Genomic DNA, 26,937 nt, shown 5'->3' on the forward strand with positions numbered 1-26,937 from the left:
GGACAGGTAGTGCCGCTTTTTTTCTACTTTTCTACTAACCTTTAATTATACTCTTGTGTCTGAATAGGCCCCAGAGTATAATAACAATTTCATTTCAGACATGTTCGGTCTAAACGAAAACGAATCTCATGTGTTGCCCAACAAATATTGTAAGTGACATCCAGCATCTCCCGCTCCACAAGTGTAAAATGGAGACTGCCGGATGGACCCCTTTACTTCATGACCCATCTTTACTGTCCAGTGTTTGTAACAGCTGAGCGGACTCCCTTCCTTCTATGGGCCTCCGAACCAGCTGCACGTGTGATATATCCACCCCTCGAGGGCCTCTTCAAAAGCTGTACCTTGCAGAACAATATGCCAGTCTTAATAAATCTGCCATAATGTTTTTATCCTTGTGATGTAGAATAGGCCCAGTTCACATCTGCTTGGGGAGCCCCAAATGGAAACCTATTTGCATAAAAAGCTGTTACATTAGGAAACCCCTCAGTGGATAACCCCTTTAAAGGAGTATTTCTGTTACATTTTTTGACCTATGCTCAAGCCATCAATATGAGATCAATAATGGTCTTACTCGCAGGACCCCTGCTGAACAGCTTTTTGAAGGGACTGCGGTACTATTAAACGAGATTGTAATTACATTGCACTCCATTTATTTCATAGAAGCCGCGTGATGTAAACAGTAAAGGGGTCACAGCTCTCACACAAGTCCCACAGTCACTTCAAACCGCTGATCATTAGGGGCCCCAAGGTTATCCACCTTTTCAAATTGATGACCTAACTTTGATATAAACCATCAATTTTAAATTAGCAGGGGTTCAACTGTTGGAACCCTCACAGACTGTTTCCCAGCTTACACTTCTCCCACCATTGTTTTTATGCTGAGCACTGAACTTCTTACTTACCATATGCTTAATAATAGCAGTTGTGGATACTACAACAGTGTGCTATGCAGGTATATGGCACACTGCTGTAATATCCATAACTATCTCTGTCAAGAATACAGCATAGGATTTGGTTGGAGACCCTATTAAACATTTGCATTGGGGTCCATAGGATTTCAGTTATGCTTTTTGGAAACTCCAATAAGGCAGAGATCATTCCTTCTATGTCTGTTTTCAATATAATTCACCTTGCTAATAAGCTAAGACATATTGCCCATGACCGTCCTAAGATCACTTGAGAATGTCTCTGCTGCTATGGTTTTTCAGATCAGATGAGACCTCCTTGGAGACGTGTCAAGGAGTTTTTGCATTTCTAGAGCCTAACTTTGTCATACTTCAACAGTTTAGCTACCACTGTTATAAGCCACAGTACCATGGATATAAGGTCAGGAGCTTGAAAATTTGCTAATTGCAGTTCACTCCCTGTTGTTAACCAAGGTTTATTCATAGATACATTAGATAAGTAAGACTGATAACGGTAAGGTTGGTCTTACACGACCGTAATGTAAGTCCGCAATTGAGGGTTTTCAATTGCGGACCATTTGCGGACACATTATACTCAATGCGGCCTCTTACACCACCGGATATTTTATCCGTGGTGTGGCCCGGCCGCAACCGTGGTCTGCAATTTATAGAACATGTCCTTAATGCCTGTGAATTGCGGCACTGCACGGACTCGCCCATAGAACTCTATGGGCGAGTGTGGCAGGACACGGAAATCTGCGGAGTGTATGTTGCCGATCAGCAACTAGTGTTGCTGATCAGCAACATGCGGACCGTAGAATCATTACAGTCGTGTAAGACCAGCCTAAAAGGAGAGGGAGCTTTGTTTTCCTCTTCACACAGTGAATGCAGTGAGAGGGGTGAATTCTCCTCACTGCCTTACACACACATCCGCAAACTGTTGCTCCTTGCGAAGGGGCAAACATTCTGCAAATCTCACATTTTACAATGTATGAAAAAAGTCTTGTGTATGCATTTACTTTCCTGACTGTGGTCACAGCTTTTTTAATATATCATGGACACTGCACTACCCCCCATAACATTGGAAGACACCACTCAATTAGATGCCCCATTCTCCTCACATGAACTAGAACTAGAGATCTCCAACCTCCCTGCAGGTAAAAGCCCGGGCCCAGATGGCTTTACTGCTTGCTTCTACAAGAGCTAAGCCCCCTCTTGCTTAAAGTTTCTAATGTGGGACCACACGGTGGCTCAGTGGTTAGCACTGCAGCCTTGCAGCATTGGAGTCCTGGTGTTCAAATCCCACCAAGGGCAAAAAAGATATCTGCAAGGAGTTTATATGTTCTCCCTGTGTTTGCCTGGATTTCCATCCCATATTCCAAATAGACATACTGCTAGAGGAAAAAAAAATGTACATTGTGAACTCTATGTGGGGCTCACAATCTACATAAAAAAAAAAAAAAAAGCTTTTAATGCGGTGTTGACTGATGCACACTGACCCTCTTTTTGGTTGGTTTTATCCAATGGGGAAAGCCAAGGATAACACTCTGAAAGCCTTCTCTGTTATCTACTACACACAGCATTCTCAAGCCTCGATGATGGTACTATCCCTAGATGTGGGGAAGGCCTTCGATAGAGTGGATTGGAACTTTCTCGAGGTTGTTCTCTTACAATTGGGTTTAGGCCACATCATGCTTGCTTGTATACATACACAATACACCTCATGATCAATCCAAGTGAATGGCACTCTATCACACCCAATGACTATATGCAACAGAACCCATTAAGGATACCCCTTTCCATGCTCCTACATGCCCTAGTAATGAAGTATTTGCCCAGACTTCACGGGACTGCAGGTAGGGGCCCTACATATCAAAATCTCTGCAAAATCTAAGGATCTGTCTTATAACAACCTTGTTGACTGTTTCCAATTTTGATTAGCAGAACTATGAAATGCAGCTCTGACTACACCCTTTAAATGAGGAAATGAGGATCAGTGCAAGATAAATAATGCAATGCATTGTATATAGTAACTTTTTTACATAGATTGCATTAAGACAAGTTTCACTAATCTTAGCTCAACCCTCGAATCTGGGTAAAAAATATGCAAATCTATTCTCCAGGATGTAATTAGGAGAACAGTGCCACTGTATGTTGCCCTCTAGAGGGCAGCCTCCTTAACATCATGCATGACTCAGTTAACAAGTCTACTAACATGATGCGAATTTAATTGCCAAATTGTTATTTCTATTCCAAAAGGAACAGATTCCCAGCTATGGACAGCGCTGTTTCGGTCTTTTGGACCTCCTCAGCATAGCGCAGGGATACTGATTTGGCAGAGTGAGAGACTGACCCTCGAATCTGAGGATAGTTTTTGTAAATCAAGTATTAAAGGGGGTAAGGCACAAATTACATGTATCCCTTACCTACAGTATATGAAATAAGTGTTAGCTCACTGGGGGAGCCAGCTTCTGAGACACTTATGTCCAAGTGAATTGAGTTCATTGTTGCCAATTCTACAGGACTATGAGGACGACAATCTGTGGCAGCCCTATAGAACTAAATGGAGCACAGGTAACAGCACAGTATTCACTATGGAACTCGCAGGCAGAAGATGGTGAACTCATACTACATTTCCTGGGATTAGAAGGTTGTCAAGCTCATGTGACAAACTTCCTTGTTTCCTGCTTCCTAATTTACCAAGAAATTGCAACTATCCAATCTTTGCTCAAAAATGAAATACTTCTAGTATGCAAAGCACATAATAAATGGAGCTCATCCCAACTATTTCCTTGTAGCCGCAAGATCTTTATCTGTGACCAACAGCTTTCATTGTCCATCTATGGGGTATAAAATTCAATAAACTACAAAGTCCACATGATAAGACAGTTATATAGTTCTCAAGGAGCTTTTCAGTTTCCGTCTGAGTAAGATGTCTCTCCGTAATGTGCTTGTGTTACTATTGATCTCTCATTTGTTTAATCCAAGTAAAGAGTCTCTGGTAAAGGTTAACAATGGAGGATATGAAGATATTGTGTTTGCGATCAATCCGGATGTAAAAGAAGACATCAGGATTATTCAGAATATTCAGGTAGGACTACAGAGCTAAACGTATGAGAAAGCTAGTGGGATATAATCTAAGTGTCTTGTTATGTTCATAGACATATGTCATTTCTAAACTACTTGTACCAGAGGAAAGCTTATTTATGATTGATATAATAGCTGATGAATGATGATATATTCTCATACAATGATTCACATTTGGGGGCTGACCGGAGGGGATTGTGCTCTGGACTGACATCTTGTGACAGCAGATCAAAAAATCATATTATTTTGACATGCTGTCCATCCTGTGACACATACAGTATATATCTGCATGGGGTGTTTCCAAGAAATTGTATGGGGTCTTAGATCACGGGGGCATACACTAACCAACTAGAAATAGATACAATGTAATAAAAAGTCTTGGATGTAGATGTAAGATGTGCAGAATGTTCAGTCCAGTGCACAGAGAAAGCAGTTTGCAAACATTCTTTGAGGATAAAGACCGTCCCCTTTCATTTTACTTCGTGAAGAGACTAGTCACTCCTTTTTCCACTCACTGTGAATTAAGGATTTCCCTAGTAACAGGGAGTGAACTGCAAATTAGCTAGAAGGGAGACACCTAGTGGCAGGAACTTTAGGGTAAGTTCACACAGGGTTTTATGGTCAGGATTTTGAGGCCGTATCCATCTCAAAATCCTGACCAAAAAGACGACTTCCATTGAACTCAATGGGAGCCGGTCAGTTCTTTTTCCCGGGAGCTGTTTGTTCCAGTTCCTGGAAAAAGAAGCGAGATACTCATTATTTCAGGCTGATTTGCCTCGCGACATCTGCCTGAAGACACTCCCATTCATTTGGGCCTAATCCGGAGCGGAGTGCACTGCACCGGCATCCAGTCGCAGTTACCCATATTTTGGACCAGAACCTGAGGCGGCCTCAGCCTCAGGTTCTGGTCCAAAAAACCCAGTGTGAATCTACCCTTAGAGAGGTTTCTCAGCCAGAAAGCAGCAACATATTTAATTAAAGTGTTAATTTTCAATGAGACATTTGTGAGCCTTATGTGGATCTCTAGTCCTTTCTTTGAGGCTATTAGACATAGTTTCCAACAGTCCTGAATTTGCTAGGACAGTCCTACATTTTTGGAAATGTTCCAGGTAAATTCTGCAATGTCCTGGTCTGAAAGGGGTTTATAAAATCCTGCCTAAAAATGGGAAGTCTTCTCCAGTTTAGAGCATGGAGGTTGTCTCAGCTGTGGACTTAGATATTCCTGTTTTACCAGTGTAAAAGTTGTTAGGTATGTTGCCACTGGGCATGAATGACAGAGTACATATGTAGCATTAACAATACTGGTGTCTTATGTGATAGATGAGTTTTTGGACCCCTTCAGGCACCTGGGCTTGTCACACCGCCACCTCCGCACATCTTACGGCTATGTTTCCAGCTTATCAACTATAAAATAGTTTTGAGCCAGATGGATTTTGAACTTTTTACCTTTCTTATGGCTCTATTACATGAGTTACTGATGAAACTATGAAATATACACTCACCGGCCACTTTATTAGGTACACCTGTCCAACTGCTCGTTAACACTTAATTTCTAATCAGCCAATCACATGGCGGCAACTCAGTGCATTTAGGTATGTAGACATGGTCAAGACAATCTCCTGCAGTTCAAACCGAGCATCAGTATGGGGAAGAAAGGTGATTTGAGTGCCTTTGAACGTGGCATGGTTGTTGGTGCCAGAAGGGCTGGTCTGAGTATTTCAGAAACTGCTGATCTACTGGGATTTTCACGCACAACCATCTCTAGGGTTTACAGAGAATGGTCCGAAAAAGAAAAAACATCCAGTGAGCGGCAGTTCTGTGGGCGGAAATGCGTTGTTGATGCCAGAGGTCAGAGGAGAATGGCCAGACTGGTTCGAGCTGATAGAAAGGCAACAGTGACTCAAATAGCCACCCGTTACAACCAAGGTAGCCAGAAGAGCATCTCTGAATGCCGCACAGTACGTCGAACTTTGAGGCAGATGGGCTACAGCAGCAGAAGACCACACCGGGTGCCACTCCTTTCAGCTAAGAACAGGAAACTGAGGCTACAATTTGCACAAGCTCATCGAAATTGGACAATTGAAGATTGGAAAAACGTTGCCTGGTCTGATGAGTCTCGATTTCTGCTGCGACATTCGGATGGTAGGGTCAGAATTTGGCGTCAACAACATGAAAGCATGGATCCATCCTGCCTTGTATCAACGGTTCAGGCTGGTGGTGGTGGTGTCATGGTGTGGGGAATATTTTCTTGGCACTCTTTGGGCCCCTTGGTACCAATTGACCATCGTTGCAACGCCAAAGCCTACCTGAGTATTGTTGCTGACCATGTCCATCCCTTTATGACCACAATGTACCCAACATCTGATGGCTACTTTCAGCAGGATAATGCGCCATGTCATAAAGCTGGAATCATCTCAGACTGGTTTCTTGAACATGACAATGAGTTCACTGTACTCCAATGGCCTCCACAGTCACCAGATCTCAATCCAATAGAGCATCTTTGGGATGTGGTGGAACGGGAGATTCGCATCATGGATGTGCAGCCGACAAATCTGCGGCAACTGTGTGATGCCATCATGTCAATATGGACCAAAATCTCTGAGGAATGCTTCCAGCACCTTGTTGAATCTATGCCATGAAGAATTGAGGCAGTTCTGAAGGCAAAAGGGGGTCCAACCCGTTACTAGCATGGTGTACCTAATAAAGTGGCCGGTGAGTGTAGTTCTAATTCATAAACCAATAATGTTACTATCTACTGATCTAAGTTCACAGGGTTACAAACTAACATCACAATAAACATAGTGTGATGAACATCCTGGGAGCGACCACATAAGATGTCATCATGTCTTGCTTACTTTATCATAGCATGATAGCATCCTTTCTTATTTTCCTTTCAGCCCTATCATCACGACTTCTGTAGCTTACTGTTCCCTCCTAGGTCTAAAAAAGTGACCCAGGGCTGTCTAGTAGCTGTAGGCCTGCCATGAATTAAAAGTACAGGCTGCACACGGGGGAATCAGAGATGTCCCGCTCATACATGGGCCGTGCTTCTGTGGCTACTTTCATTAAGCATCAAGCAGCACTTTTCTCTCCACGTGTTTCGTGCGGAAACCACACGGACGCCATTATAGTCTATGAGGTCCACAGGTTTCCAGAAGGTAGCTGCTTTTTAATGCATATAGGTTTCCATTCAAGGGGTCCCCAAATGGACTCCCCAAATGGAAACCCAAGTGCAGATGTGAACCGGGGCTTTGTTTAAGTCATATGCATATTATGGGAAAAGCGCTTTTGTCTGGGAATCTACAGAAGAGTCCAAAACCCACACAAGCTGAGGCATGCCTATGAATAAAATGGCAATTTGCATGAAAATGGGTCTGCAAAGCTGAATAATAGAGGTATATTTGGAAACTGTACCATGACATCTACAAGGTATTGTGAATTGATTTATAACCAATTATATTGAGCTCCACTTCCTCTTCCCAGGCCAGTGACATGAAATGGTCACATAGTCATTCTTTAGGTCAGTTCCATTCAAATGAATGGGGCTGAGCTGTAATACCAAACACAGCTACTATACAATGTACTGTCCTATGTTTGATAGTGAAGAGGCCACAGCCATGAATATCATAGTCACAGACATCTACTTTAGCAAATTGGTTTTTTTTGTGTTCTAGGAAATGGTAAAAGAAGCAACAAGTTATTTATTTCAGGCCACTAAGAAAAGACTTTTCATAAAAAGTGTAAAAATCCTTATCCCGTCTACATGGACACCAAGAAATAATTACACGAAACCAGCGACTGAAACCTACAACACCGTAAGTAGTTAAAGGATTGCTACAGCATAGCAAGTATCCTCATTCTGAAATGTTCTATGGCAACATCCACAGTAGTTTCCTCCATGCTTTATATGATTCATCTGTTCTCCAAAACGGCATTGGACGAAACCCTATAGTCTCCCAAAGCATGAAGAAAGGGGGTTCTGGGTAGATCTATCCATTGAAACCTCCGAACATAAAAAATAAGTAGTTCTATGGATTGCAAATTCAAGATGGAGCTGCTGGAAACAAAGATATTTCTATGTCATGCAACATATTCTATATTTATATTTCAGGCAGATATAGTTATAGCAAACCCATACCTGAAATATGGAGATGATCCATATACTTTACAATATGGACGTTGTGGCGAGCCCGGAAGATATATCCATCTGACCCCAAACTTCCTGGTGGACGATAATCTACTCTCAGTATATGGACCAAGAGGTGAATGTCTTACTAGTTATTTAATATCTTGACTCCTGAACAACATAAATCTGTTACCAAAACTCTTAAGGAATCTTAGCTTTCTGCCTCAGCAATCCCTGGTAGCATCAAATCAAAGGTGCTGTACATACTGGGCAGAATTAAGAAAATAACACAATAATAATCAATAATAATACAGTATATAGAAGATTTCATTTGCATTGATAAAGTCAGATACTGTACATTTACTTTGATTTTTAGGTAGAGTGTTTGTCCATGAGTGGGCACATCTTCGCTGGGGAGTATATGATGAGTATAATGAGGAAAAACCCTACTATGTTGCAGGACACAGTAAAATCGAAGCAACAAGGTATGTATCCTATGATATGTGCATGCTAGGCTAAGGGCTGCACTATGATTAAAGAGATATGGGCATTTGGGGTGAGTATGTGTTTTGTGAGCAGTGCTCCCGGAGGATGAAGACCCACCCCCAGTGCACCAAGTGCCCATTTGCACAAGATTTCAATGTCATTTATTTACAGAACTACAAAAGTGACATATATAACACCATTATATGATATGCATCACCGTAACATGCTCTGTTATATGGTGGTGGCAATTGAATATGCTTGGGATAGACTCCATTTAAAGGGATTATCCAGAAAACACAATTGCTTTCCTTCAAATAACAGCACCACATCTGTCCATATTTTGCATGTAGCAGCTCAGACCCATTACTTCATTGGCATATTACATGGACAGGTGTTGCACTATTTTGGAAAGAAAGCAAACATGTTTTTCAGTCTCGTACCACCCCTTTAAACCACTAAAAGGGAAGGATATATCAGCTGATAAACACGGATCTACTAGAAATTGCTAAACTTATAAGATATAACCTAAGTGAGCATTATTGGGTGCACTGGTGTTACTTAGGAGGACCATGAGAACCCATGAGTACATAATCCAGATAAAGATATACATTGGGTCTCTGATTTTCTTGCCTTTTTTTCTAGGTGCTCCTTGGATATCTTAGGTAGCAATATTATAAAAACAAGTGAATGTCATGGAGAAGACTGTCCAATAAATTCTTGCCACTTTGATACAGCAACTGGACTTTATGAAGAGGGCTGTATGTTTGTGCCAGATACCTTCCAGTTTTCTCAGGAATCTATAATGTATTCGCAGGGGTTGTCCAAGGTAAGGTGCTCTATTAGCTCATTATTTGTACTGAAACCATTATCATATGGACAGCACCCTGGATTAAATGACTATATTATTATTTATATAATAATAGTAATGATTAAGTCCATATTATTAAATATATTACCATTACATTTTCAGGTTACCGACTTCTGTGACTCCAGTACTCACAACAAAGAAGCTCCAAATCTACAAAACAGAATGTGCAATTCTCGCAGTACATGGGATGTCATCATGGATTCAGCAGATCTAAGCTCCAGTCCTCCACAACCTGACATCAGTCCTCCAGTACCTTCCTTTACTCTGTTGCAGAATAGAGACAGAGTGGTGACTCTGGTCCTTGATGTATCTACAAGTATGATACTGGTGAGTTCTACATAAACCAGCTCTGGGAAGGAGACTAAAGCCCCACATTGCAGAAACGCAGCATTTATACAGATGCTTCATTATAACCTCACAGCCACAGTATCTGGTCAGTTTTATAGAATATGAATGTACTAAGTAAATATCTATGTTTTAACACTGTAATATGTTCATGTATATAATTATTATTATATAGTCCTAATTAGAGATGAGCGAGTAGTATTGGATCGAGTAGGTATTCGAACGAATACTACGGTATTTGAAATACTCGTACTCGTTCGACTACTATCGCTATTCACAGTAAAGATTCGATTCAGAACCAGCATTGATTCAGAACCACAGCAGTCTCCATTGTGGTCCGATCTTAGACTCCGCCTCCTCAAAGACGAGCCTCCAGCAGAACCAGCGTTGATTGGCCGAATGCTGTACACTGGCCAATCAACGCTGGTCAATGCATTCCTATGAGAAAAAGTCAGCTCCCACTTAAGCGCAAGCTGCCAGCTCTCCCGATTAGCAAGGACAAGCCTGCTGCAGATCCAGCTTTGATTTGCTGAATGCTATACAGTGTATAGCATTCGGCCAATCAATGCTGGTTCTGCAGGACAAGTAAGGGCAAGTTCACATTAGCGCTTGCCTCCTCTCCAGAAGGAGTCCAAAGGAGGATCCCCCCCAACGGAATATCAGCGCAACTGCAAGCGCTGTGCAGTTAAAGCGCACAGACTCCATAGACTATAATGGGGTCCGTGTGCTTTAACTGCACAGCGCTTCTCCTAAACGCTCTCCTCCTGCTACTCATGGACTTGGTGACTCTCCTTTAGTCGAATAGTGGTTTCCCTGAAACGAGCTCTTTTTCCATAGACTATAATGGGATTCGATATTCAATCGAGTAGTCGAATATTGAGGCTCTACTTGAAACGAAAATCGAATCTCGAATATTTCACTACTCGCTCATCTCATTTCAGGTTTTTTTCCTCATTCTGTGTATTCATTGTTAAACAAATCTGTATTAAGAATGAATTTTCTTAACTGCAGAACAATCGTATAAGACGACTATACCAGGCGGTGGACATATTCCTCTCTCAGATTATTGAAGCCTCAGCTTATGTTGGGATTGTCCAGTTCTCCAGATCTGCATCTGTCATCTCCCCGCTAGTGAAAGTCAATGATCAACAACGGGAAAAACTAAAATCACTGATTCCATCTTCACCTTCAACTGATGAAGGAACAAACGTTTGTTCTGGAATTGTCACTGGACTAGAGGTAGTATGCTACTATTCCACTGTCTTAATAGTGAGGCTTAAATTATTTTACCGGTTACAGATATGAATGACCTATCTTAAGGAAGATCATCAGTATCAGATTGGTGAGGGACTTTAGGTTTGCTAAAAGTGAACAAACATGACGGAAGAAAGTGTGTGTAATTTTTTACATTAGAGTCAATGGGAATGGATTATGCTACAGTTAATGTCCGTTGCTGTCATCCTGTGATGGATGACATCAATGAACATTAACAACTTTAATATGAATATAGCTTCAGTTTAAAGAATATTTAACTTAGAAAATAGGACAGTGAATTGCTGTAGTTATTCCAGTGCACATTATCCCGGGCCTTTACTCATTCTCTAATACAGTGTATGTTCCTTTACGTCATATCTTTCATGTTTCTATGTACCAATGGTATTTTTTGAATTTTGGAGAAGATTATTTGGTATAGAGGAGCTATTTTATACCTAATACTGATGTTTGATGCATATACAGTATAAGAGACTCTTTTCACACTGAATTTGTATCCTTCGGTTAGATATATATGTCAGTCATAAGGGGTAACACCTGTTATTAAGGAGAGACGGTGATACAGGAACTTATTAGACTATTCATCCCCTGCTAAGAATTCTGGGTATGGAACATGCAAGTAAGACCTCATTGGTGAAAAATAATAGAATTTGCTCCTAGCGCCACTTATTGGAAAGTAGTGCCCTATAGACCTGTTTTTCAAAGAAACCTAAGGGCATAATCTGGGAATAATAGCCAAACCAAAATAAGTCCTCCAGAAGAAAGAGGTTCCCACCCACAGACTCCTGTTTCTGTTTTTTGTCTCTCATCATTGTAAAGTAGAGTACTGACTGGCTGTATGAGAGGTCTTAATATGGGTCAGAAGTGGAGAAACAGTGGTACAGGGACTTATTGGACCATGCATTAATGTTACCCCTTTGGTATACGTTTCATGGAAGACTTGCATACTGTCATCATTGGAACTGATACTGTCATCATTACTTTGTAACAATTTTCTTACGTTTCAGTTGAATAAAGATTTAGATGGCTCAGTGCAAGGAACCGAGATTGTGCTGTTAACAGGCGGAGAAGATCATTTTGACACAAGGCTATGTTTTCCAACTATAAGATCAAGCGGAGCAGTCATACATGTCATAGCACTTGGACCTTATGTAGATAAAGAACTGGAAACTATTGCTGCAATGACTGGTAATGAAGCACAGGTTAAAAGCTATGGAATAGATTGATAGACAGTCCAGTATTGTTCCACAATGTTGTCTACTGGCAGACGAGTAGCTCTAGGGGACACAGAGGTAGCCAAAGGCTCTCCTGCCACATAAGACATCAATATCATACACAGTAGGGGGGGTGTTACATTTTTTATTGGGACCCAGAGGCCACAAATTATACTTTTGTCTATTATTGTGAACACTTTTACTTATTCACTACATATTATAATTTTTTCAGGAGGAAAACAATTTGCTGCCTTGGAAAATTTGGACAATAATGGTGTAATTGAAGCTTTCAGTGGAATTGTACCCATCGATGGACAAGAGTTACAGCAGGCTATTCAGGTGTTTAGAGATATGTTATGTAGAAATATATCCATTATAAAACTTAAAAATAATGTTCCTTCAATCCTGGGGCCCCACGCCTACGTGGCAAAAAATTGTGCTGTTTTATAGTCAGAGCAAAGTGGATGGGATTATAGCGAATCCCATGCCTACTATATGGAAAAACCGTCCTGCGGACACGCCGCGATTTCCAAAACCGGCGCAGTTTTTTTGCTGCAGGACGCCACGTGGGGCCTTAGCCTAAAGAAGACCTTTCACCTCCTCTACCAGCTCCAACTCATTGCATCCTTCAATAGAACGGGCTCCAATGATTCCAGTGTAGTTGGAATTTTTTCTCGATTTTTCCTCACTACTTTCATCTTTACTGTCTGGTGCGTGGCACTAGGTTGGAGGGGAGAGACAGGACAGCCCACCTGACAGTAGAGAGCATCATTGTACGGAAAGTAACAGCAATAATTACTTGGGAACAACAAGGTCAAGAGAAAAAATTCCAACTGAACTGGGAAAAGGTCCTCTTTAAAGGGATTTTCCCATTTACCCACAACTGACATTTCCACAGGTTAGGTGATAAGTGTCTGACCACTGGGGGCTCCACTACTAGGAGCCCAACAATCACTAGAGCAAGGAACCCTCTTGCCTAGAACCTCTTTGCCAGTGTTCATGGGGGTGCTAGTGGTAAGGTTTCCAGTGATCAGACATTTATTGCTTATACTGTTGGAAAATGTTATTTTGGAAAACCTTCAACTTTTTTGCGGGATGCCCTATAATATAAAAGCTACTACTACTGCTTTTTTTTAATCAAACTTTGACGCATTTAGGGTCACTTAGTGAAGTTTCTTAGTGGTTTTCCTAGTCCTTTCATACCAAATCCACTGATATTCTTTCTATTTTTTCCTAAATGAATTAATATCTCTTTCTTATAGTTGGAGAGTATGATGCTAGACCTTGAACCTGGAACATGTTTGAATGGCACCATCTTCATTGACAGTACAGTGGGGAATGAAACCTCATTCGTGGTCACCTGGCAGACAGATATACCAAATATTCATTTACAGGATCCAATGGGAATCATTTATACTCAAGCACAATTCAGTAGCAATTCCACTTTAAAGTTATCTAGGCTTCAGCTGCCGGGAACAGTAGAGGTAATGTCGTATGCTCGTATACTGTAGGCTTATTCTTAATGTGGGAAATTCAGTATTCTGCTCACGATCGGGCCCTCTTGTTCTCAGTTATATATATAAGGATCAATATCCCATCTTGGAAACCCCTTTAATCTTCACAAAGAATACTGAAGTGTTATTATGACTCTTTACTTTCAGAGAGGACCCTGGAACTACGCACTTTGTAACCCTTTTATATCAAGCCAAGTCTTAGGTATTACTGTAACCTCCAAAGCAGCCGATGAAGATGTGCCACCGATTATGGCCAGCTGCCATATGAACAGTAACTCAAATAGTTACCCAAACCCTATGGTTATTTATGCATCTGTAAGCCAAGGTCTGCTGCCGGTGGCCGGAGCAAAAGTGACTGCCAATGTGGAATCAGAGAGTGGGGACTTAGTGACTACAGAGCTTTTGGATAATGGAGCAGGTAAGAAAATCATTTAATAATGGTAAAGGCTCATTCACACAGCCAATTTGCAGCTAAATAGAAGCTCTGTGATATAGTTCGAGCACCAACAACCAACAACGATCAGCTGATTGAAGGGCCACAGCATTGGGGCTCGGGGTACCATATTGATCAATTGCCAATTTATCCCTGTATCATATACAGTCCTATGAAAAAGTTTGGGCACCCCTATTAATCTTAATCATTTTTAGTTCTAAATATTTTGGTATTTGCAACAGCCATTTCAGTTTGATATATCTAATAACTGATGGACACAGTAATATTTCAGGATTGAAATGAGGTTTATTGTACTAACAGAAAATACGCAATATGCATTAAACCAAAATTTGACCGGTGCAAAAGTATGGGCACCTCAACAGAAAAGTGACATTAATATTTAGTACATCCTCCTTTTGCAAAGATAACAGCCTCTAGTCGCTTCCTGTAGCTTTTAATCAGTTCCTGGATCCTGGATAAAGGTATTTTGGACAAACAATTCAAGTTCAGTTAAGTTTGATGGTCGCCGAGCATGGACAGCCCACTTCAAATCATCCCACAGATGTTCAATGATATTCAGGTCTGGGGACTGGGATGGCCATTCCAGAACATTGTAATTGTTCCTCTGCATGAATGCCTGAGGATTTGGAGCGGTGTTTTGGATCATTGTCTTGCTGAAATATCCATCCCCGGCGTAACTTCAACTTCGTCACTGATTCTTGAACATTATTCTCAAGAATCTGCTGATACTGAGTGGAATCCATGCGACCCTCAACTTTAACAAGATTCCCGATGCCGGCATTGGCCACACAGCCCCAAAGCATGATGGAACCTCCACCAAATTTTACAGTGGGTAGCATGTGTTTTTCTTGGAATGCTGTTTCTTTTTGGATGCCATGCATAACGCCTTTTTTTATAACCAAACAACTCAATCTTTGTTTCCAAAATGAAGTTGGCTTCTCCAAATGTGCTTTTTCATACCTCAGGCAACTCTATTTGTGGCGTACGTGCAGAAACGGCTTCTTTCTCATCACTCTCCCATACAGCTTCTATTTGTGCAAAATGCGCTGTATAGTTGACCGATGCACAGTGACACCATCTGCAGCAAGATGATGCTGCAGCTCTTTGGAGGTGGTCTGTGGATTGTCCTTGACTGTTCTCACCATTCTTCTTCTCTGCCTTTCTGATATTTTTCTTGGCCTGCCACTTCTGGGCTTAACAAGAACTGTCCCTGTGGTCTTCCATTTCCTTACTATGTTCCTCACAGTGGAAACTGACAGGTTAAATCTCTGAGACAACGTTTTGTATCCTTCCCCTGAACAACTATGTTGAACAATCTTTGTTTTCAGATCATTTGAGAGCGGGCTGTCCATGTTCGGCGACCATCAAACTTAACTGAACTTGAATTGTTTTGTAGAAAGAAATGGTCCAAAATACCTTCATCCAGGATCCAGGAACTGATTAAAAGCTACAGGAAGCGACTAGAGGCTGTTATCTTTGCAAAAGGAGGATGTACTAAATATTAATGTCACTTTTCTGTTGAGGTGCCCATATTTTTGCACCGGTCAAATTTTGGTTTAATGCATATTGCGCATTTTCTGTTAGTACAATAAACCTCATTTCAATCCTGAAATATTACTGTGTCCATCAGTTATTAGATATATCAAACTGAAATGGCTGTTGCAAACACCAAAATATTTAGAACTAAAAATGATTAAGATTAATAGGGGTGCCCAAACTTTTTCATAGGACTGTATATATATATATATATATATATATATATATATATATATATATATATATATATACACATTGAGCAACAATAGAATGGCATAATATACAGGTTTAAAAAAGATGCTCCAGCCTATTACTATTACATGGGGAATCCAAGGAATCCAAGTATTTACTAGAGATGAGCGAACACCGTTCAATCAAATAGGTATTCGATCGAATATCAGGCTGTTTGAGGTATTCGTTTCCAATCGATTACCACGCGGCATACGCAGTAAAAATTCGTATCCCCTCCCACCTTCCCTGGCGCGTTTTTTGCATCAATAACTGTGCAGGGGAGGTGGGACTGGAACTACGACAACGGAGGCATTGAAAAAAATTGAAAAAACCCATTGGCTGCCGAAAACATGTGACCTCTGATTTATAAGATTAGCCAACGCCATCTTCGTGACATTTGCGGTGAGAGATAGGGAGAGAGAGATCTGCTGAGGGCTAGAGAGGATTAGCTTCTAGTAGGTAGAGAAAAAACGGAAGAAAAATAACAGCTCTTTTCAGAGCTATATACTGCAGGGAGGGGAGTCGAGCTTTCCACGGGGTGTCCCCCCAAAACAGGGATACAGAGCAATTCAGTCCAGTTCTATACGCTCAACCCAGCTTTCTACGGGGTCTGCCCCCAAACACCTAACAGGGATACAGAGCAATTCAGTCCAGTTCTATACGCTCAACCCAGCTTTCTACGGGGTCTGCCCCCAAACACCTAACAGGGATACAGAGCAATTCAGTCCAGTTCTATACGCTCAACCCAGCTTTCTATGGGGTCTGCCCCCAAACACCTAACAGGGATACAGAGCAATTCAGTCCAGTTCTATACGCTGAACCCAGCTTTGTAGGAGGTGTCGCCCCAAACACCTAACAGGGATACAGAGCAATTCAGTCCAGCGATATACGCTCAATCCAGATATCCAGGGTGTGTAACCCCAAAACCTAGGTGGGAGACACAGAAAATCAGTCAGGCTAAGTACGCTCAATCCAGATATCCACGGTATGTACCCCCAAAACCTAGGTGGAAAACACAGAAATTCAGTTTGGCTATGTACGCTCAATCCAATTTTTAAGGGTCTACCCGAGAAAGCTTTGTGTGAAACACAGCAATTCAGTCATGCTATAATAGCTCAATCCAGTTTTTTTAAAGGGATTCTACCATTAAAATGAATTTTTTTGGTGATCACACGTTGGAATAGCCTTTAGAAAGGCTATTCGTCTCTTACCTTTAGAAGTGGTCTCCGCTGTGCCGTTCCTTAGAAATACTGGTTTTTACCGGTATGCAGATTAGTTCTCTCACAGCAATGGGGACGGGCCCCAGCGCTGAAAATGCGATGGGGGCATCCCCACTGCTGCTCAAAAACACGCTCCAGCGACGCCTTTATCTTCGGCAGGATCCTCCCCTTCTTTCGTCGTCTTCCTTTGCGTCACCTCCGACGCCTGCACAGTTGGCTCTGCCAGTGAGACACCAGCAGAGCCGAGTGCGCATGCTAGCCGGCGGCCATTTTTGGGAGGCCGCTCCTGTATTGAACTACAAGAGCAAGAGCTCGTAAGAGACGAATAGCCTTTCTAAAGGCTATTCCGACGTGTGATCGACAAAAAAATTCATTTCAATGGTAGAATCTACAATCCAAATGTGTACCCCCAAAAGAAAAAAAATGTATAAAACTTAATCTTTAATATATCTGATTAAAATGTTAATATCCACTTTTGGCCCCCTGGTATAAATGTTTTCTCTGGATTCTAATACCATAAACCCTATTCAAGGTCACCAGTCACTCTGTGATATGTTTGCATGAGCAGTATATCATATGGAGACTAGCAGGGGGTTAGGGTCATTTGAGTGCATAGTATATATCCACTCCCAATCCAATTGCAACACCTCAAAAAAGACAACTCCTGTTATCCTGAGCCATCCAAATTAACCCCTAAAAAAACTCCTAGGTGGGTGTCACACTGATAGCCCAAGTTAATTATGTGCTAATTCCTATGTACTGGTTCAGACCAGTTTTAGCTCACCTGACGATTCCCTTGCTCCACCCCAAACCAGAGTAAATTATAGTGCCTATTTCTAAATCACAGCAGGATACTGATATCTCCTACCTATAAAGCTACATATCTGTGCCAGCTAGTCTGATATTAGTCGTCTCAACGAGTTTCCTTATTGTTGATAATTCATCAGGAGACTATGTTCGCTGCGCCCTACAGGAAAATAAAAAAATATGATGGTGGTTCCTGGTATTCATAGAGGCCCAATGGTAGAATCCCTTTAATGCTGTACCCCCCAAAACTAAGTGGGAGACAGCTGTTCATTCAGTCCATGTATGGTCAAACCTGTTTTTAATGCTGTACCCCCCAAAGCTAAATGGGAGACACAGCAATTCAATCAGGCTATATCAGCTCAATGCAATTTTTAAGGGTCTACCCCCCAAAAGCTAAGTGTGATACAGTCAGATGTAGGCGTTGCTGGAGTGTATTGAGGCTAGCAGCAGCTACTGTAGACTTGCCAAAGTGGGCGCACAAGCGCCGCACTTTAACCAGTAGCTCGTGTAAATTGAGGTACGTTTTTAAAAACCATTGCACCAATAATTTGAAAACGTGGGCCAGGCATGGATTGTGCTGGAGGCTGGTAAGCTTGAGAGCCGCTACCAGGTTCATTCCATTATCACACACGACAAAAATGCCTGGCGCCAGGTGCAGCGGGGAAAAACACATTGCCATATCATCCAGGATGGCATCCTTCACCTCGGAGGCAGTGTGCTGTCTGTCCCCCAAGCTGATTAGCTTCAGCACGGCCTGCTGACATCTCCCCACGCCAGTGTTGCAGCGTTTCCAGCTCGTAGCTGGGGTCGATTTAACAGTGGATGGGGAGGAGTTTGGTGTTTCAGCACTCCTGCCAGGAATATTGGGCGGGGAGACAAGGCAGGCCACCACAATTTGTCAACTCACCCTAAGGGCCAAAAACACTGCTGGTGAATTTTTTTCAGTTTCAAAGGACTCTGTGTTTAGATTTGGCTCAGTCACAGCTCCAAAACATGCCTTGGAAGGCAAGGTTTCCTTTAGTGGCTCCATCTCAGCAGGATGATGATGATGATGATGAAGCTTGGTTAAATGTGGTGTCGGAAGGGAAAGTGGTTTCTGATCTACATCTAAAGTACTGGAGCATGTTGTTTGGACTATTAACACCTGATCAGAACCCTGTAGAGGTAATGTAGAGTCCGATATTAAAGGACCATTACCGCTAGTAGTGGTTTCAGCCAATTCTCCACCTTTGCAGTTCTCTAAATAAAAGTTACCCCCAGGACTTGATACCAAAATGTTATCAATTTCACAATCACAATCAAGGTCAATGTCTGGGTCCTCAGTCCAATCCACTGCATCAATCCCACACAATGAGAGTGATGGTTCTAGAACCACTGTTTTAGGGGCTAACAATTTTAAAGGGGCTAACACTCTGCTGGTGCAAGGCTTTACTCACTCCAAGGGCCAAAAACACTGCTGGTGCAAGGCTCAACTCACGCAAAGGGCAAAAAACTCTGCTCATGCAAGGCTGAACTAAGTTAAAGGGCCTAAAACTCTGCTGGTAAGAGGCTGAAGTCACCTAAAGGGCCTCAATCTCTGCTGGTAGCTCAGCTGATGCGCCACATCACACACACACACACACACACACACACACACACACATACAATGACAGTTAAAGGTGGCTACTGTTGCATTTCCCATTGCCTATTCCATCTGTGGTTGTCAGGGGCAATGTGATTTAAAGGGGTGCTTGTTAATGTTTCTTTAGCGCCAAACTTGGGTTTCTGTCTATCAAATTGGGGAAGAATGAAGGTTTCCAGGTATTTTCCCACTTTGATAGAGGTTTTTTTGAGTGTGGAAAGTGTGTAGTTGTTAGGCTGTGATGTTGGGGTAAAACTGTGACTTGGGCATGTTAGATGCCCCCAGGCATGCTTGCCCTGCTGTCCCAGTTGCATTCCAGGGTGTTGGCATCAATTCCTGAGGTGTCATAGTGGACTTAGTGGACCCTCCTGAGTCGAATAGTGATTTCCCCTGAAACGAAGCATTTTTCCCCATTGACTATAATGGGGTTCGATATTCGTTCGAATAGTCGAATACTGAGCGGCTATTCAAAACGAATAACGAATATCGAATATTTTACTGTTCGCTCATCTCTAGTATTTACTATAACAAGTCAGGACAGACAGCAGGTCTTTTTTAGCCAAATGGCTGCAACAAAAACATTTTTTATTTTACTGTTGTTTGCATTCAAGCTTTATGTTCCATGTCAGCATTCCTAGATTCATAGATAACATTTACTGTGAGTACAAAGACTACAACTACTCTATTTCCTATGGAAAAATGATTATAGCCAGAGGTGTATCTTGAAGTTCTTGGTCTACAATGCAAAATCTGCAATGGAGCCCCTACCTACCTTGTGTCATTTAGGGTGGGTTCACACGGAGTAAAATGCCGTGTGAGCTTTTGCGGGCCGTTCACGCTCCCATTGATTTCAATGGGAGCGTGGATCGTATACGCGGCGCTATTTTGCGGCCGTGCTATCCCCTTTAACTTCAAAATACAGGCCAATCCTGAATATTATGTTTCCAAGACTTTCTCCTTATAGCTTTTTAACATTTTGCGATTCTTTTAAGGTGCTGACTTAGCAAAAAATGATGGAATCTACTCTAGATACTTCACCTCTTTTAGTGTAAGTGGAAGATATATTTTGAAAGTGCGAGTGACCGGCGAAGACAACAAAAGTCGACTGACGTTACCGAAGAGTCGAGTTCTTTATATACCTGGCTATGTCAACAATGGTAGGAATCTAATTTATATAGGACATATTGACGAAGGGGATTTCTTCTTCACCAATCCCAAAGTGAGAAACACTTGGACAAATACATACTCTATATTGGTCAGTCGACCTGCACAATTATACAGTGGAAGGAACTTATCTTCTTTCTTTCTTTTCTTCCCTACTCCAGTTTTCAGGTCTAAAAAACTTGCACATTTTTGCATCAACCTGTCCGCATGACTCATGCAAAGACCGTGCGGAAAGCATACGGACCCAATTAAAGTCTATGGGGTCCGTGTGCTTTCACTCTACACCGCATGCCAATGCGTTCAGTAGTCCGTTTGGGGGGGTTCCCCATGCGGACTCCCCTGAACAGATTACCGACACGGGGCCTTACAATGACTGCTAACTGTCTCCTAACCAATTTTTTACCAATGTGTATACATCATCCTTGCATGTAGTCCTTGCATCTATAGTTTAGGACAAAGCAGTTTTGTGGTATCAAATGCTTTTGCAAAATCTAGATGATATCATATCACCAATACCCAATATCGAGATTTGCACTTACCTCCTCATATAAGCCAAGCATGTTAGTTAATAGAGATGAGCGAACACTGTTCGGATCAGCCGTTCCGAACTGCACGCTCCCATAGAAATGAATGGAAGCACCTGGCACGTACACTTTGCCGGCGGCCGGTCGCCGTGCCAGGTGCTTCCATTCATTTCTTTGGGAACGTGCTGTTTGGAACGGCTGATCCAAACAGTGTTCGCTCATCTCTATTAGTTAACCATCATGGATTCATGAAAAAACAGCCAGGCCTATCAGTTATCAAATATTTTGCTGCTATACACTCTTGTAATTCATCTCTTCACATATTTTACATATCACAGATATCAGTCTTTGCAATGGCCTTCTGGAGAATTAGAATAAATGTTTTAATTCATGGAAATAAATAAAACATAAATTGTGCATTTATAGATTTTATTCTTCATTCATCTTACAGGCAAAATCACTTTAAATCCACCGAGACCGAAGATCAGTGACGATGACCTGCAGCTTCATTTTGGAGCGTTCAGCAGGACTGCATCCGGTGGCTCCTTTGTTGTGTCCAATGTACCCACAGGGGTAAAGCCGGATAGTCACAGACCTGAGAAAATATTTGATCTGGAAGCAAGACTAGAACAATTCAGGACTGTGCTGTCTTGGACAGCAACTGGGGATGATCTGGACCAAGGACAAGGTACTGTGTCAGCTATAAATGACATGCTGAGAAATGATCCTAAATATTACTGTATGTGTATAGATGTAAAGCTACAAATATCAGCCTGGGTGACCAACGTATCTGAGCAATGAACATTCAGGAGTCTTCTCATCTGATATCTAAAGAGGTTCATTAAAGGGATTTTCCATTTCCAAACTGATCTTTCATGCTGATGACCTATCCACAGGATACTTCTCCAATATATGAGCTGTCGGGGTCCGATATCCAGATGCCGCTGAGATCAGCTGTTCTAGCATTGCCCCTATTCAAGTATTACAGTAGCCTCTAACTCCACTAACATCTTCCGCCACCCAGAGGCTTCTAGAACATATGATCTGCGCCGGGTCCAGCCATCTGAGTGATCCTTGGATAGGTCATCAGTATGAAAATCAGTTTGGAGCCAGAAAACCTCTTTAGTCTAACGCCCAACGTACTGAGCCACAGCCAAAAAATGCTGCGGAAAAGACCACGGCAGAAACGCATCACATTTTTATTGCAGCGTTTTTCACGGAAAGTCTGTAGTTTTCGTAGGTATAGTTGACACATTGCGGTTTTCAGTAACGCAAGCTTTTTTGAAGTGACAGCTTTTACACTGCGGATATTTTTCTGCAATGTGTGGATGGGATTGATCAGAATCCCATCCACTTTGCAGGTACTATAAAATGCAACGTTTTCACAATGTGGGGCCCCAGCCTTAGGTTACAGCCCCATGTTTCGGAAAGCGGTTTTGTTTGTTGCAGATTTTGCTGTGTTTTTTTGAGCCAAGTCAAGAATGGCTTGAAAAGGAATGGAAACTATAAAGGAATCTTATATACTTTTCTTTTCTGTGTGAACTACTCCTGACTGTAGCTCAAAAAAACCAAAAACTTTGTAACAAAAAAAGCTGCTTTTTGGCAATGTGTGGTTTTAGCCTTAAGCAGCTCAAACCTGGGACCGCCCTGCTACGTGGAGTGAAATTTTTTTTGCTCCCGATCTAGCAGACCAGCCACTTTCCAGGTTTTTCACACAGTGAAAGAGGAGAAAAGTCACCACCTCCATGAGAACACATTTCTTGTGAAAAACCTGCTTTATGTATAGTGGCACTACTACAATATATACAGAACAGGAGACATACTGGGCAATAAATGAACTCTACAGTTATTACATTCTCTAGTTATATTACCTGACCACTACTATGTAAATAAACCTTCAGCTGTCATTGCCATATTAAAAACTGTTAACATCCTCTTTGGCTCCTTGCATTTACACCACATCTCTCTTATGAGAGCTAGAAATTGTTCCCCATTACAGCCACAATGCCTAGTATGTCACACATTAACCCTAATGCCCCTTAACCCTGCTAGAGTGCCCCTTATATCGGCTCCAAACAGTGGCACAACTAAAGTCTTGTGGGCCCGGTATGATCTTTTGTCCGGGGCCCCCTACCTCATCCCTACAGCAAATTCATGATAGTGATGGTTATGGGTGCTAAGGAGTTTAATCCACTTTAGTGTGGTTAGGGTAATCTGTGAGTCTCCTTGGCATATGGACCAGATGGAAGCTGCAATCTCAATACTGATGCCAGTGCTTATGGGCCCCCTAAGGCTCCTGGGCCTCAGTGCAACTGCACCCTCTGCATCCCCTAGCTCAAAATAGCAACGTCCCCCATGAAAGCCACATGCCTGCAATTATCCTTTGCAGAAGAGATAGTCTTCTAAACTCATCCGATTCTTGTAAGAATGTCGGCATAGCATCATAACTTGCTGTATTGTGATAACTACTAAAGGAAAGGACATCTTAGCATATCTACTGTGCAAATAATGAGAACTGACATTGAGATGAGCTGGACATGATCCGGTGGCGTAACTAGGAATGGCGGGGCCCCGTGGCGAACTTTTGACATGGGGCCCCCCCTTCCCCCAACCGACGCTGAAGACCTCGACTGCCCCCCTCCTCCGCATTCTATTATGTCCCTTAGTGGCCCTGCATACAGTATTATGTCCCTTAGTGGCCCCTGCACACAGTATTATAGCCCATAGTGTCCTCTGTACACAGTATTATAGCCCATAGTGTCCCCTGCACACAGTATTATGTCCCTTAGTGGCCCCTGCACACAGTATTATAGCCCATAGTGTCCTCTGTACACAGTATTATAGCCCATAGTGTCCTCTGTACACAGTATTATAGCCCATAGTGTCCTCTGTACACAGTATTATAGCCCATAGTGTCCCCTGCACACAGTATTATGTCCCTTAGTGGCCCCTACACACAGTATTATCCCCCATAGTGGCCCCTGCACACAGTATTATGCTCCATAATGGCCCCTGCACACAGTATTATCCCCCATAGTGACCCCTGCACACAGTATTATCCCCCATAGTGGTCCCTACACACAGCATTATGTCACTTAGTGGCCCCTGCACACAGTATTATGTCCCATAGTGGCCCCTGCACACAGTATTATACCCCATAGTGGCCCATACATACAGTATTATCCCCCATAGTGACCCCTGCACACAGTATTATCCCCCATAGTGGTCCCTACACACAGCATTATGTCACTTAGTGGCCCCTGCACACAGTATTATGTCCCTTAGTGGCCCCTGCACACAGTATTATACCACATAGTGTCCGCTGCACACAGTATTATAGCCCATAGTGGACACCCATAAACAATTATTATACTCTGGGGTCTTTTCAGACCCCAGAGTATAATAATCGGAGATCCAGGGGAAAAAAAAACATAAAAAATTACTGTTTCTTACCTGTCCCCCGACTCCTACGCTGACTTCTCCGCTGCCGTCCTTCTTCTATGACGCTGGACGTCACATGACCCGGGAAGCAGGCCGGGTTCATGTGACGTCAGACAACTAGGAAGGAGGCCTGGCAGGATCATGGAGAGGTAAGTAACAGCGTTTTTTACGTTCTCTTACCTCTCCCAGTCCACCGATCATTATACTCGGGGGTCTGCAAAGACCCCCGAGTATAATGATAGTATTTGTGGGGCCTGCGGTGTCACTTACTGATCACGGCCCAGCCAGGATCGGCAAGTAAATAGGGCTCATAACGGCCTATTAAAAAAACAAAAAACCGCATCGGTAGCGGCTTTCACCGGGCCCCCTAATGGCCCGGGCCCTGTGGCAGCTGCCTCTGCGGTGGTTACGCCACTGACATGATCGTATATTATTGTACTTCACATTATGGACATCCATCTTGTGATCTCTTGAAAGTTCAGACTCGTATTCGATATGCGTGTGATCTCAGAAAAACGCTGGCTCAGAAGTTGCCCCCGTGCCCAGCGCTCACATTGTGAGATTGATTCTGGCTGTGGCTCAGCTTGTGCAGACTTCTACGCTGTCGTCGTGTTTACATGGTCTTCCTCCAGGTGCTCCAGTTTCCCCAGCCGCCTGGAACACATATTAGCGGAATAAATGGCTTTTGACAGAATTATACTGAACCAGCCACAGCGTCTCCGAAATGTACAAAGTCTGGGATAAAGCATAAGAACGGCCACGCTGAACACTCAGTAATAACATGTTATTCTAATCTTTTTTAGCTTCCAAATATGAACTGAGAATGAGCAAAGACCCCAAAGAAATCCGAGACCACTTTGAATCTTGTACCCTGGTGAACACTGCCAGTCTCACCCCACAACCTGCTGGATTCAAGGAAACCTTTATAGTTGCACCTGAAAATATTAACATATCGAATGGCACTGTCCTTCACTATGCAATAATTGCTATAGACAAAGCGGGTCAGAAATCGGACAAATCTAACATTGCACAATCTGTTTTCTATAATGTCCCTCGGCCTCCTACTACTACTTCAGTACCCACAACATCAAATGCAGATACGACTAGACACAAGCTCACTACTACAACCATCTCTACAACTATAGAAGCTAATGCAAAACTTAGCACAATAGCCATCACAGCTATAGTATGTTCTGCCATTGTTCTAGCGTGTCTTCTTATATGTATAGTTATTTGTGTTGTTGCCTGCAAAAGAAATAAAGGTCACAATGTATAGAATTGGTATGGACTAACAGAGGCCTACTTCACACACTTAGGCCTTATGTATCAAAACCGACTAAAAGAAAACTCATTTTTGTGACCATCACAGCCGATCACTGTACAGTTTTTACTATTCTATAGCGGAGTAATAAATACTTGGCAACTTTCCCAAAAGGTCTGGGGGAATCGCACAAAAATGGATGACAAAGGATGGGCAAATCTCCCAGGCCTGGCCTTTCTGTAATATTATATGTGACATGGATACTTTATGCGTTGGTCAGGTCAGAAAAAAGCGTCATCACCACATTTCATGTCGCCCGACCAGTTGGGAGCATCAAACATCTGGACATTTAATGTGAAATATGATCCGAAAGGATGAAGATTTTATCTTCATGGTTCCTATGCCTGGACTTATAAAACATTTGGTATCACTTGCTGGGTATATCATACCTATATGAGGTCCCCACCCTATAGTTTGTCTCAAAATAGGACCTATCCCTCTTTATTTGGTGCAATAGCCAGTCCCAATTAGGAGACTCTGAAAGTTTGCTGGGTTAGGAGTAGAGATGAGCGAACAGTGTTCTATCGAACACATGTTCGATCGGATATCAGGGTGTTCGCCATGTTCGAATCGAATCGAATCGAACACCACGTGGTAAAGTGCGCCAAAATTCGATTCCCCTCCCACCTTCCCTGGCGCCTTTTTTGCACCAATAACAGCGCAGGGGAGGTGGGACAGGAACTACGACACCGGGGGCATTGAAAAAAATTGGAAAAAGTCATTGGCTGCCGAAAACAGGTGACCTCCATTTTAGACGAATAGTGGATTTCAAATCCGGGTCATATGAGAATGTGAACTTTG

General features: G+C 42.4%; 1 protein-coding gene across 1 annotated transcript; it reads left to right on the forward strand.

Moving 5' to 3' along the window:
* The first annotated feature begins 3,837 nt into the window (after window positions 1-3,837).
* On the forward strand, window positions 3,838-26,091 carry LOC142218470 (calcium-activated chloride channel regulator 1-like). Its single transcript, XM_075287220.1, has 14 exons — window positions 3,838-3,996; window positions 7,667-7,807; window positions 8,104-8,254; window positions 8,495-8,603; window positions 9,247-9,430; window positions 9,575-9,799; window positions 10,829-11,056; window positions 12,097-12,277; window positions 12,536-12,642; window positions 13,566-13,787; window positions 13,965-14,235; window positions 20,679-20,843; window positions 21,826-22,062; window positions 25,619-26,091. The coding sequence occupies exons 1-14, from the start codon at window positions 3,838-3,840 to the stop codon at window positions 26,089-26,091; spliced, it is 2,853 nt and encodes a 950-aa protein (XP_075143321.1).
* The last annotated feature ends 846 nt before the right edge of the window (window positions 26,092-26,937 follow it).

This window comes from Leptodactylus fuscus, chromosome 9 (assembly GCF_031893055.1).
Source record: "Leptodactylus fuscus isolate aLepFus1 chromosome 9, aLepFus1.hap2, whole genome shotgun sequence".
Classification (NCBI taxonomy): domain Eukaryota; kingdom Metazoa; phylum Chordata; class Amphibia; order Anura; family Leptodactylidae; genus Leptodactylus; species Leptodactylus fuscus.